Here is a 14,631-nt window from a genome sequence, read left to right as displayed (position 1 = left end):
TCTTCTGGAATGGTGGTTGAAGCATGAAGGGACATATGAATCTTTAGCGCATCTGACACGTAAATATCTTGCAATGCTGGCTACAACAGTGTCATGTGAACGTCTGTTTTCACTTTCAGGTGACATTGTAAACAAGAAGTGGGCAGCATTATCTCCTGCAAATGCAAACAAACTTGTTTGTCTTAGCAATTGGCTGACCAAGAAGTAGGACTGAGTGGACTTGTAGGCTCTAAAGTTTTACATTGTTTTATTTTTGAAAGCATAATTCTACATTTGTAAGTTCAACTTTCTATCGCAGCTGTTCTATCACAGTGTAGACATAACCTTAGTCTACCAGCATAGGACGAGCAAAATCTCTCTAACCTACAGAGTAAGTAATTACAATACAATGTTACTTCCGAGTGCTTTCAATACATCTTGATTTGATCTGAATTCAAATATGTTTTTACCGCTGTAAATATCAGAAAATTACTTTCATTAGGGCAAGCAGCATTCATTGTGCTGATTTGTCAAGTTCAGTCTGATGTCTTCTTGTTTGCTGGTGGTTATTGCCCTGATTCAGGAAAGCACTTAAGCGCCACTGACTACAATAGAAGTTAAGCACATGCTTTAATGCTGTCCTGAATAGAGGGGGAGGGGAAAGGAATGAAGTTGTTTTGCCTTTTCAGCTTTGGTGACCTACTTCCCCTACCTGTTATAATAGCAGGAATCCCCCAACCAACGACATAGTAGAACCTCATATGTCCAAAATTGATGTTCCTCACTTCAGTCAGCATGCGGTAGATGTGGAGCTGTTCCACAAACATCCAGGCAAAGGTGCTCATGTAGAAGTAGTGCAGGAGGATGGCTATCACAGTGCACACAAACTGGGGAAGGGAAAAGAACACTGAGATTACAGCTGCTCCTGCTGAACCAACGACCCTTGCAACACACACAAGACTGGATATTCACTAGATGCTAAAGAAAATATTAATAACTCTTTGAAAAAAACTGTACATTAAAATTGATTTAATTATTTTGTCATAGTCTTAAGAGCTTTAAGGAAAGTGATTTTGTAAGCCTTTATTTTTAGATTGTGTGGCCTGCATGTGGTCTGACTGTTGAGAATTACATATTTCAGTCTAAAATTCTTTCAGTTATTAAACCCCCACCCATAGGAATCTTTTCTGAAGTTAATTTCTTTGTGCGTATTTGCTGTACCTTTGATGGCTTGGGCCATTCTAACACACTCACCTTGTTCTGTGTGCAACACTTAACAATTTAACAAGAAAACAGCATTTTTGCAGAAGCAAGGCATGGAGTCTCCACTACTTTTAATAGTTTAAGATTCACAAAACCAAGATGGAAGCCAAGAGGCAAAAAGTTTCTTAGCAAGGCTGCTGATTGCAACCTCTGACTTTTGGCTCCATTTCACAGTCAGAGGGATCATATAGATCGTCCTCCTGACAATGTAACACATACACAATGGCAAAGAGTCAGATGGATTCAACAAAGCAGGCTTAGCTGCCACATGAACATCTGATGCAGTGAGCTGTAGCTCACGAAAGCTTATGCGCAAATAAATGTGTTAGTCTCTAAGGTGCCACAAGTCCTCCTTTTCCTTTTGCGGATACAGACTAACACGGCTGTTACTCTGATAACTACAAATGGTACATTAGGGCTTTATGGGGCTGACTGATCCCTACCCTGAAGCCAATCTACAACTAAAAGCTCCCAAGACATCTACGTAGGTTCTACATATACTTCCCTAATCCCCATAAGCCCTGAGAACCTTCTAATAGTGCCTTAAGTGATGTGGCTAACATCTGCCACGTGAAGTTCATTCTCTCTCACATCCTCTCCCCAGGGGGAGGATTGTGTGTGCAGTGGAGTGTTTTGTTTTGTTATGGTTTTGTTATGGTTTTGTTTTTTTTAATGTACATGCTGCTGTGTGTTTATACTAGAGCAGTCCAGGCGGAAGAAGCGCGCCTTGCACAGGAGTGGAAGGTGATGAAGTTTGTGATGGTTCTGGGTTCCTGTGGGAGTTCATCCCTCAGGCTTGGACTGGACCCTGAGAAAGCTCCACCTCTGCACTAATGAGCTTTACCCAGGTGGTAAAAAGTTCCATTATGCCTGAGGAATGCAGTTACTGGCCACAGTCTTCATCCTAGAGCCTTATGCGATCTAAGCACTTGTAAACGTTAAGTCTCACCTCTCTCCGAGGCACTGTCTCCTCAGTTAAAGGTACATAAACCTAATAAGTAGAAGGAAAAAATACCTCATGCAAGGGCCAGCACTAGATTAATGCACTACTAAAGGACCACTTAGCCCTAAGGTGAATTCCAAAGGATCTTGGATACCATAGCTAATTTTCCAACGGTGTAACAACTGGGGTCTAAGCAGGCCTACCCCAATTGCAGTTCAATTTCTGGAAGATGGGTGAAAGTTTATAGAATGAATAACAACTCAAAATGATAGAAAGAGTATGGTTAAGTATGAACTAAAAAGGGCCACTGATCTGACCCAAGACTAGACTAAGGTAATAGTTTGAAACTAGATAATGATGGACAAAATTGGGATATTGGTAATTAGGCTAATTGGTGGTGTAGATAATGAGTAGATGGTCTATTCCACCCATCATACCCCTTTCTGAACCCTTAAAAAAAGACTTCAAAGAACAAAAACATGGATGCTTGGGGGATTCCCTTGGGACTGGCTAACAGGCTGTTGCTGCACTCCTGAAACTCTGCCCATTGCTGGTGAACCTCAAGGATCTTCGGAGACATCCAGACCCTCAACTGGGTAGTGAAGATGCCTGACCATCACCAGCAATGATCACAGATTGATACATGTGAGATCTATCTCTGTTCAATCTAAGAAGGACTCATGAAAGTGAGAGATCTGCCAAGACTAGCCAGATGATGTCCCAGACTGGGCAAGTAAGTCCCAGAGCAACATCCATCATGGATGAGCTGCTAACCCAGAGCATGCGTCCATGACCGACCAGCCACCCTGAGCCTGTGAATTTACAGAAAGCTGTATTCTCCCCCCACCTTTGCTGTCCTATTTTTCCTCCCCCTTTTTTCTGTCTGTTTTGCCAAAAATGGGAATAATCATAAGAACCCAGAGCTGAGTTAAAAATCCAACAACAGAACTAACACCTTCTTCCCTCCTAAGAAGGGGTATTTGATAAAACAAAGGACTCTACCCGATATCCTTTGGAAAGTTTTGATTAAGATCGGTTTGCATAACCACTCAATTTTAATTTCAAAACGCTTTATGCTTTGTTTTGGATTCTTTCTATTCTGTATATCACAATCAATACATTTTCAGATTCTGGCATGACCTTTCTAACTTGTTTGACATGGGTCTCAGTAGGCCAAAGTCTCTGTACTCAGAACCCTGAAGCAAGTTTAACTGTTCATGTTGGATAGTGACAGGGTCAGGATAACACTTTTGACTCTCTCTTTTATCCCTCACATCAAATTCCATCAAATTTAATACACCAAGTCCTGCTGAAAGTTTAGCCCTCAAAATAAAAATTCTTTTGCTATATTAACAAAGGTGTGGTTCTTTATGCTTCCACTGGCAAATATCTGTGCAGGCTGCAGCACTGAAACTCTGCCTTTTTCAGGTAAGGAACAGAGAAAATAAATCATTGTCTGTTTATCAATAGTCCACGGGGGATTAAAAACCTCTCCCTGAAATGTGATTGTTCATTTACAGAAACCCATAAAAGCCAGGCCCAGTGCCAGCCCCTTAGTATTATTTGTGCTCCAACATTCTTTTTCATTTTATGTTCATCAGTGCATGACTCGTTAAACAACTCTCATTCCACACAGACAGATGAATAATTCCCTCAAACACACATAGCTTACAGTCCTCCCGGCTTCTTAAATTGACTGGGGAGGTTGTAAGGAGTGGCCTTGTATGATATAAAATGTATTCTCTAACTTAAAAAGACTTTTTAAAATGGCTTAAGGTTAAGGATATTACAGTAAATTATAGTAACCGAATCATGGAGAGGAAAATGAAAAGGGTGGTCATGTCCCTGACACAATGGACATTGCAGTATGAAAATGCCAGGAAGTAATACTGATGGTATTAACAATGCTTCGGAATTACCTTGCTAAAAATGAGCTAGTCTACTTTTTTTATATCAATTAACTTGGCATTCAGTTTACAAAAAGTAATTGTAAATGGGGGGGGGGGGTTTCTAGTGGGGTCCTGCAGGGATTTGTTATCTGTTCTTGGCCCACTGCTGTTCAATATCTGTATCAATGATCTAGAAGAAAATATAAAAACATTGTTAGTAAAATTTGTAGATGACACAAAAATTGGTGGAGTGGTAAATAATGATAGGGAAAGGTCAGTTATACAGACCCATCTGGATCACTTGGGTAAGGGGCTTATCTGAGCAACATGCATTATAATACAGCCAAATGCAAGGTCACACTTCTAGGAATAAAAACTGTAGGTCACACTTGCAATGGGAGACAGGAATGCAGTGATTGGTCCAGCTTTGAGCAGGGGGTTGGATTAGATGACCTCCTGAGGTCCCTTCCAACCCTGATATTCTATGATTCTATGACACTGGAAAGGACTTGGCAGTAATGGAAGATAACCAACTGAACATGAATTCCCAGTGTGATGCCATAATAAAAAGGCCAACACAATTCTTGGATGTATAAGCCAGGAAATATGAAGTAAGAGGAGGGAAGTTGTATTACCTCTGTATATGGTATTAGTGATACCACTATTAAAGAATAGTGTGTCCAGCTCTGGCATCCACACTTTTAAAAGGGATGTTGAAAAACTGTAAAGGATTCAGTAAGGAGCTACAAGAATTATTTGAGGTCTGAGAAAACATGCCTCATATAGCGAGAAATTCAAGAAGCTCAATCTATTTTGTTTATCCGTAAGAAGTGACTTGATCATGATCTGGAAGCATCTAAAGGCGGAAGAGATTTCTGACAGTAGATACATTTTTAATTTAGCAGAAAATGTATAATAAGATGCAATTGCTGGAGGCTGAAACTAGACATATTTATGCTAGGTGCAAATTTTTAATGGCGAGGGTACATTGTAACCACTTACTTAGGGATATGATAGAGAATCTACCACCTGAAGTCTTTAAATCAAGACCACATATCTTTCTAAAATATATGCTACGGTCCTAACGGAACTTATGGGCTTGATGCAGAAAGTACTGGATTGAAGCTCTTTAGCCTGTATTATGCAAGAGATCAGACTAGATGATCACAATGGACCCTTCTAGTCTTCAGATCTACATGTCTTTTGCACTTCTCTCCCCTTGGACAATGAAAAAATCAATGCAATCAGCTTCACTTGTGTTTATAGCTACCTTCTCTCTCAAGTTACTTATCTGGGATTTAGAGTAAAGGCTGTTTAAAAAGATATGTCTAACAGAACATTCAAATAATATTTACGAAACATTTCTAATGGTCTAAATTGTAAAAGCTTGTTTGTATGATTTTATATTCTTTTCACTGCAACTCCATGCCCCATCTGTACATTGGCTGTTTACGCAGACTACTAGTTCTCTGGTCCAGGAACCTTTCCTTTTGCCTGTATGCACGGAACCCAGTACATTTTGGATGCCATTAATAAATAATAATAATTGCTACATAAAAATGGCTACAAATGAGGCACTGATTATAAAACATGAAAATGTCATGCATATTGTATTTCCCGCATTCACAGTTTCAATCCAGGTTGCGTTTCCTCATGCACACTGGCCGGTGCAAGAGAAGGCTGCACTAAGCTATAAAAATATTCATGCTGTGCCAAAGCCAGAAACCACAGTGAATGGAAAGCACAGTGCTAGGCAATGGGTTTCCCTGTTGTGCCAGGAGGTAGCAAGCTACCTGTGCCAGGCAATCGGCTTCTCCAGCATGACCGGTGCCAGTGTGGGACATGCACACTGCTCTTGAGTGACATGCCTTTCGGCACTAGGAGCCGAACATGGGACATGGTGCTTGGTGACATGCCTTTCGGCACTAGGAGCTTCTGCGTGGGCTTCTAAAGGAGTCTGTTCTGCACAGTACTGGAGAGATAAAGTGAGGTAGAATGTTATCAGGCAGAACCAAAGGAGGAAATCAGTATGTTCGGGGTTCAATTCTTATGTCACATTTGCCCTTTGGGGGGCAGTTTTCATCTGTTACCTGGGGGAAAAAAATACCTTCCCTATCTAATGGGACAACTATTCTTCCCAATGAGTGGTGTATAAAAAGGTGTAGGCTTCATACAAATGAAACCTTCGTGCTCCCTCCAGCCCCCCCAAAAAAGGAAAAAGAAAAAGTGAAATAGATAACAAATGATCAAAACTTGCGGTGTGAACACTCTATTTACAGCTTTACACAAAGCTTCAGTCATTGAATGGCAGCTGGTATCCCAAAAGCACTGAACTGGCTCTTACCGGGTTTTCTGTCTGATTGATTCCAATAAGAAAGACCAATTCTGAGAAGAAAAGGGCAGCCACCAGGTTTTTGTGAATGCTGTGTAGGTTTGAACGCAGTGTTCGGATCAGAACTAGTAGTATGAAGGTCATCAGCAAAGCCACCAATGAGATGGATACAGTGGTGTAAGTGACTATCTTCAGAGGAAGCACCTCGCCATTCTGTGGAGTGACAGATTAAAAACATCTCTGTAAAGCTTTCCTTCTAATTATGTTTTTTGTCTGATGTTATTTCTTAGAAAAAAAATTTAACTTTTAGCTAATATCCAGGCAGAAAATTTACTACAGAACAGATGGAAGTGGGGACAGTGGGGACTCAACCTCTTGAGCATGAAGAAAATGTATCATAAACCCTTTTACATGTCGGGTAAAACTAGCTCACTCGGGGGATTAAAAATACAAAACCACCATTAAGCGAATTTCAAACACTGAAGAAAATCAGTGTTAACAGGAAATCAGTATGTGCCAAGCAAGAACCCCTCAAGATAGTAAATTAAAATCTAACTCTTTTCAAATTGGCAACTTCACAAGATCTATACTGTAGTTTTTCAACTGACAAGTGTTGTTTTGTGCACTGCGGAGCATACTGATCTGAATCTGGCCTCTGGATTTAAGTAAAACTGATGCTTAACTATGGATAACTACAGTACAATCATATTTAGAAAGATGAACATGAGTCTCTACTTCTATGACAACTGTAACTTCTTAGGTGGGAACTGGGAATTTTCATGAGCTTTGCATTAGTGGTTAGTTTGTCAAACTTGACTCTCTGTGGCGCAAAGCAAAACAAGGCTGTCTTTATGTCCAAATCTTGCTTAGCTTCCTCCCATGAGTATTGCCAGCAAACAAACAAAGCAAGCAATTGGAACCAGGACATTACATTCCACAGATGGTGTTTCATCCAGAAAGATTGCAAGGGTTTTAACTAACTTTAACCGAGATGATCTTTTGTGCAGGGCAGAGGGCTCACAAACCTGCACTGAAAAATATGGGTCCCTATGGAGAGGGGGAAAAGGCTAACAAGATGCTCCCTTCCTCCCTTTAGCCATTTTCCCCTCTTCAAAAGATCATCAAGGCCCCCAGACTGACCAGGAGTAGGCAGGCATTAGACAGCACACACTCTTTACAGAGTAGGTTGTGCCTTGAGCAGCAGTAACTCTCCACTACACGCTTTGTGGCTTCTCTCTGCACACTCACAGAATGCAGCAGGACGTCATCACCAGTAACAGTGTGACTGCCAGTCTCGCTCTGCTGCTATGGCTTGGGGAGGGGGAGGCGAAGGCATAATGGGGTGGGGCATGGATGTAGGGCAATACAGACTGGGTACACAGGGTGGAGAGCAAGGATCCAAATAATCACAAGACCTCCATTGCCTTTTTGGGCCTTGTTGCCTGCCCACTCTGGACCCTATCTATCTTACAGACTGTGTGGGGAGAGTTACAGACACTCAAGTTTCAGTGGAGCTGTTAAGTTTATGCATTTTTGTTTGTTCCCATTTACATATTTCTGGATGAGGGGAGCATGTGGACATTTCTACATAAGGACCACTCACATATCTATAAAGCGCAGCCACCTGTGGTGTGGGAAGAAGTCTTCATCCTTATCAGATTGATTAAAGCAAAGAAAAACATGTCTCATAGCGAGACACTCAAGGAGCTCAATCTATTTGGCTTAACAAAGAGAAGATTAAGGGATGACTTGGTCACAGTCTATAAGTATCCACATGGGGAACAAATATTCAATATCTGGCTCTTCAGTCTATCAAACCAAGATACAACAAGACGCAATGACTGGAAGTTGTAGCTAGACAAATTCAGACTGGAAATAAGGTTTATATATTTAACAGTGAGGGTAATTAACCACTGGAACAATTTACCAAGGAGTTGTGGGGGATTCTCCATCCCTGGCAATTTTTAAATCAAAACTGGATGTTTTTCTAATAAAACAGGAATTATTCTGGGGCAGGCTTATGGCGTTTGTTATACAGGAGGTCAAACAGATCCTTCTGACCTTTAAATCTACGAATATATGGTCTGGAATAATTGCCACAGCTCCTCCACACAACCTATTTGGGGGTTCCCAAACACTGGCTCTGTGTAAGCACATGTGGGGACCCCTGTCCTGATTATCCTTGCTAGCTTTCTCCATATCCACCTATTAGGACAGCACAGAGCCCCCAGTCTGCAGTGTGCAAGAACCCCCAAGCCATGTGACTGCTAACCCATAGCTGGACTTTAGTGATGGAGAGGGCCTTGCACAGGCTCTCTACAGCCGAGCAGAGTTCAGCCCAAAGCAGCCTTTTCTGAACTGAGAAGGAGTCCCCCCCACCCATACAATATTCTAATCTGTAGTCTTGTGCATCAATTTTTAGTCCAGAACTACGTTTTTATGTCCATGTAATAAACTCAGTGAAAATATGGACATAGGCCTCACTGCAGCAGCACTGGCAGGCACTACAAGAATACATCTCTGACATGCTGTTGGCTTTATTTGCAGGAGAAAGCAAAGAAGGAATTAACCAGTTGGGGAAAAGCTCTTAAATCACACCTGAAACCTCTTAAAAACACCTTAGCCCAGCAGCTGCATGAGTGTGGCCACTCACCTCTCGTTTTGAAATGTCCATTAGGACTGCAAAGCTGGTCATGTGATTGCACTGGCAAGAAACATGGCTCTGATTTCTGGAAAAAAGCTCACACCCTTTGGAGGACCAGCCTCCAGACCCACCAACTCTGTTGAATGAAGAAAGCACAAGTAAAGTGATAAACTTTTATTGTTCTAGAGCATCCTTACATGACCACTTCCTCCTTTCACTCCTCACCCCATCAATGATATTAACCACTAATGCAGCTCTCAGTTTTAGATTAGTGGGAACAGCATCCTAGACAAAGTTGAACATTGGCAGCCTTCACCTGCATTGATTTACTGGGACACTATCACCCTGAAATCTAGTCAGTTTCAAAAGCTGAGTCAGAAATGGTTTCAGATATAACATGCATCCCCTTTTCTTTTTGTCCAATTTTTGTGACAAAACAAAGTGATGTCACTTGTGCAAAGTAAACAAAGTGAAAATACCAAGAAATATATTTTCACCTTTAATTTCTCAGTCATCTTAGGTATTATTTCACCTATGATTGTTACAAGTATTTTCAAACAGAAGTGTGAGATTTTAAACTGTGTTCTTTTAAAATCAGATTGGAGAAAATATGACAAAACACACTATAGAGAACAATATTCTATATCGAGGGATATCCTGCACCAGCACCAGAGAGGAACAGATAACCCAGCAAAGCTTCCTAATTCCACCAGGTATAACTCCTCTGACTTCAGGGATGAATTTGTCCTGAAATCTATTACTCTAGTCTGTAAAAATTATGAACAACAAATATTACTGTATTCATTTCAAAGGCTTCTAATTAGACATTTTAACTGTTTTTTCCATTTGGCAATATAATATTTTAACTGTGTTTTTAAGATAACTAGCCCCTTGAAACACAGTTAGCTTATTTAAAATTCTTTTGTTACAAGAAATTATAAAGCCAACGAACAAAGTTGGTTTTTAACGGCAACTGTGAAGAAGCCACAAAATAGACTGAAGTACCAATGAAGTAGTCAGCAATAAAAGAGGCAAAGTATCAAACTATTTAAAACTATTGAGTTATTCTAACCCGTATTATTACTGAAAAACTTTACAAACATAGGAATTGTCATTCTCTTTTATGAGCTATTCACAGAAACAATTGTTTAAGGTGTCAAGAAATTGCTTCTCTAAACTTAATTACTGCTGTATTAGATTTTCATTGCCCCTTTGAGCTCTCTTGAAAAATGCACACTTGATATGTTTTTCCTGAAAAAGAGACTATGATAATCCTATTAGTATATTTGTAATCTCATGATTTGGGACTTTCATTTTTTATATTTATATATTCATTTTAATACATCAGAATTATGAAATGCTGAATGAGTAGTTAACTCTTAACACAAAATGTTCATTCCTTTTTCCCACACCCTTAAAAATATTTCAAAGAGGATTGCTCTTCATATTTTCACAACGTTGTAGAATCCCAAAATGCTTACACAACGTAATATTGTTCATAGCATTCTCTGTATCTTTAAGGAATATTTGTGTTTTCAACTTTCCTCTTTATCAAATATGAAAGACTAGACTAGACTGAGAATATTTCTCCTTATTCTCCCTACTACTTCCTTCCATGAAAGTCAGACACAGAAACTGCTGCTTGATCATGATGGGCTGAAAGATGGAATGGGAAGGGTCAAAGGTTCCATAATAGACACTTCCCTTCCCACTCACTCACACATCCCTTTTATTTTTCACTAAAACAAAGACAAATAAGCAATAGTTTATTGGAGGAAAGATAAGTTACTAGTAACTAGCACAATTGTCCTTGTGATCAACTTTTTATTTCAAAATGATATTTTGAGGTTAGATTGTGGTGTATGTAATTCAGTTTAAAATTTGTAATCTCATCAACTGTTTAAGAACCACATTTCCACTTGTTCTTGTATGAAGAATAGCTAGCTGCTATAATTGTACTCATATATAGCCAAATTGGGCTTGGTCATGCCACAGAGAGTATGGGAAGGCACAGGGAGTCTTCTCTGCTTTGCGCCCCTTCAATTGCAAGGACTGGAGGATGGAAAAATAGGCAAGGAACCCAGCAAGCAAATCCTAACAGAGATTTCCTTCCCAGAGCTCCCAAGCAGGAACTTTAACACAAGAGGGGAAAGCTCACTCAGAGTTTGTGAAATCACTGGCTTTCCTGAGGCTCATATTTCACTGTGATAAGATATTGCAGAAAGTTACATATCCTGCAGTGAGAGTTTGTTAGAAAGCCACATTTTTAGAGGATCATCCTTTTGTTCTCAGGAGTTATTCTAATTACTTGTATATTGATCATGCTTAGAGGGATTCTATGAGCAGTTCACAGATGTGTATAAAGTTTACCTTAAGCTGCCTACACGAACGAACTAAGAACAAAATGTTCATGTTCTTCTTGTACAGTGCCTCCTTCTCAGCCTGAACTTCTGAAACCTGCACTGCAATGGCCTGGCCTGACTCCCTCCCAAAATATTAAAGAAGTCACCAAACATACATGATTGAGTGGTTCCAGAACACACAGACTGGCTTAGTTCTCTCCTCTGTTTCCAGCATGGCATATTCAAGTATAATGGGCTTTTCCAGGAGGTTTGGTACAGGTTCCCCATCACTATGAATGGTGGTGCTCACTATGGGTGTGTTAATGATGGGTCGATTAGGTAACCTGTGGAAATAAAGCAAAGCTGCAAAAAGATTTCAACGTTAAAATACAACAGCCCAATTTTGCAGCTACTGCAAATAAGTGTCGTAATCAAGGAGTTGTCATGGCTGCACAATCAGAAGGTATTTACATTTCTCAAACCTAGCATTGCTGATCTGGTTGTTCTCACACAACAGTCTACGGTCTCAAATATCTAGAACAAGAGAAGGACGGCTCTGCAAACAATTACTTTTACACTAACAAATGGATGACAGCTGATAGCTGAGAAATATAATTGTAACATAATAGCACCACTGACCACCTAGCATTCAAAGCAAGTCAGAAGGATTCTATGAGCAGTTCACAGATGTGTATAAAATTTACCTTAAGCTTCTTCTGTCAGGATCGTAGTGCTCAGGTAAAAGTTGTCCTAGAGATCGATATATAATCACCATAGCAACAGCATACTGGTTAGACTCATCTGGGTGTCGCTTCTTTCTCTTTGTAAATGCATTCTCAGGGTTTAAAATACCATTATCCGTCTTAGAGGACATTTTTTGGTTTGATGGCTTCATTGTAGGTGCCACTACAAAGTCAATACAAACATTCAAGCCTAACTCTTTCACCATAAGTCTGGGCTACCATTTTAACAGATGTTTACAGTTCGTTACCTATGTTAACATTCGCGCCCAGGTAACTTTAGATGCACAGCACTGAGGACACTTTTGATACCATGTTTCAGAATACTTTATATGACTATATTGCATACTATATAATCATACAATTGAAAATCAAATAACAACTGAACCATCTTTCTATCTAGTGTGACAGGGTCGGGCCAGATGGCTACAGGAGAGTAATAGAAGGCAGATATATTAGCCCCAGGTTAAGTAGGTCCCTTTCCCGGGGTAAGGTAACAGGGAAGGTTCTAGAACAATCAGGAACCTTCTGGAGACAATTATGACAGACAGGCTGATTAGAACACCTGCAGCCAATCAAGAAGCTGCTAGAATCAATTAAGGCAGGCTAATCAGGGCACCTGGGTTTAAAAAGGAGCTCACTTCAGTTTGTGGTGTGCATGTAAGGAGCTGGGAGCAAGAGGCACTAGGAGCTGAGAGTGAGAATGCATACTGTTGGAGGACTGAGGAGTATAAGCATTATCAGACACCAGGAGGAAGGTCCTATGGTGAGGATAAAGAAGGTGTTGGGAAGAGGCCATGGGGAAGTAGCCCAGGGAGTTGTAGCTGTCGCACAGCTGTTCGAGGAGGCACTCTAGACAGCTGCATTCCACAGGGCCCTGGGCTGGAACCCGGAGTAGAGGGCGGGCCTGGGTTCCCCCCAAACCTCCCAGCTCCTGGTCAGACAGACACAGGAGGAGTTGACCTGGACTGTGGGCTCATGAAAACTGCCAGACTAAGGGCTGCTGTGAAGCTCCAAGGTGAGCAAATCCGCCAACAAGATCCACCAAGGTAGAGGAAGAACTTTGTCACACTAGTTAGAATATGAGCAGTTCTGGGGCTAAAACAGGCACATACATTTAAATAAGATGTGCAATTTAAGGAGAAATATTAAAACCCATGTATATTATCCTTCTTATACTGCATGTACCAAGCAAGATTTACAGTACATTGTGTGCCTTTTCTGAGTGCAACAGTAATGGGCCACAGAGTTTTTACTTTAAATTGGCACCTCCACATGATCTTCAAATTTTGGTAGTATCTCTTAACGCCATTTGCTTTCCTCTTACAGAAAAGACACAGATCACATAAATATATTACTTATAAGAAAAATCTTCATTACGAATGTATTACCTTATATATTATTTATATTATACTGACATATTTTTATACTGAGGATACTCAGCCATATATAACGTTTGACACTTTTAATGATTCCATTTGGGCTACTCTCTCTGCCTGTGTTGACCTTGTCTTGTGGTTTTATCTCAACTTTCTTCAAATGTCTCAAAGGCAGAACTCTGTATCTTTGTAAGAGGTACACTTTCAAACATATCCTCCACCTGCCTGTTCTGGTTAGACCTTCTATTTGCCTTTGCTGTCTGTTAACTTGGCATCATCCTTGATTCTGGCCTCTCCATCTTTCATACCATGTTGTCTGTAAATCTGTCTTTCACTTGCTCTGCGCACCTGTGCCACCACTGACTCTGTTTCTGCTGAAATTCTCATTCATGCCTTCACAGGAGACCAGGTGCATCTAATGTCCACAGTTTTCACTTACATACTGTGGATTTTACTGAGTTCCTAAAGAAACAGGGCCATGTTCCTGCTATTCTGGGGTGAATAAGAAACAACTTCCCAGTCTGGAGAGAACAGCTAATCTCTAAATACAAGTTTCATTAACAATGATGTTTGAAGGGTTTCTGATACAATCATTTGCAGTATCTTCCCTTCTAGAATAGATATAAAAAACAGCAGATCATCAAACTGTCAGGTGTAAATGCTACAAAAATCTGAGCTGTACGGTTTTCAGAGAATCGTCTAGCCCTAGAACATATGTCAGTCTATAAGAGCTTCCCCTATTCGGGCAAGTTGACAAGATATGACTGTACTAGGGCCAGCTATAATTTGGATGGATGTGCTGGGGAGCCTGTGGGTGGGGGGAGGTCATGAGTGCTGCCAATAGTGCTAAAGGCCATTCCTGTGTGGAATAAAGGACAGGACCATTTCTATGCACAGTGACAGAGCAATGTGAGGGAACTGGTGAATGGGTATAGCAAGTTTCCCAGCGCAGAATGCTCCCCTTAGTGCCCTGAAGGCATTATGTCTTACAGGTCCACAGAGTCATTCTATCTCTACGTAAGGTTCACTTGATGTATATGATTGCCCCACCTCTGCCCCAGGACAATTCTGCCTCATAAGAGGCATAACTGATCCCTAAGATTCGATTGGAAGATTACTA

The 14,631-nt window shown here is 40.6% G+C and overlaps 1 protein-coding gene across 1 annotated transcript in view; it reads right to left on the bottom strand.

Annotated features, from left to right (window-relative positions):
* CELSR1 (cadherin EGF LAG seven-pass G-type receptor 1) overlaps positions 1–14,631 on the bottom strand; it is a 267,623-nt gene that overhangs the window by 16,632 nt on the left and 236,360 nt on the right. The window contains exons 21-25 of the mRNA XM_077807853.1: positions 12,097–12,298; positions 11,569–11,736; positions 9,060–9,186; positions 6,419–6,619; positions 692–866 (exon numbers count right to left, since the gene is read on the bottom strand). Coding sequence (XP_077663979.1) covers positions 692–866; positions 6,419–6,619; positions 9,060–9,186; positions 11,569–11,736; positions 12,097–12,298 — 873 coding nt within the window. The remainder of the gene's footprint in view (positions 1–691; positions 867–6,418; positions 6,620–9,059; positions 9,187–11,568; positions 11,737–12,096; positions 12,299–14,631) is intronic.

This window comes from Eretmochelys imbricata, chromosome 1 (genome assembly GCF_965152235.1).
Source record: "Eretmochelys imbricata isolate rEreImb1 chromosome 1, rEreImb1.hap1, whole genome shotgun sequence".
NCBI classification, from domain to species: domain Eukaryota; kingdom Metazoa; phylum Chordata; order Testudines; family Cheloniidae; genus Eretmochelys; species Eretmochelys imbricata.
Note: the sequence above shows the minus strand (reverse complement) of the source record. Positions and strands in the feature narration are given on the sequence as shown.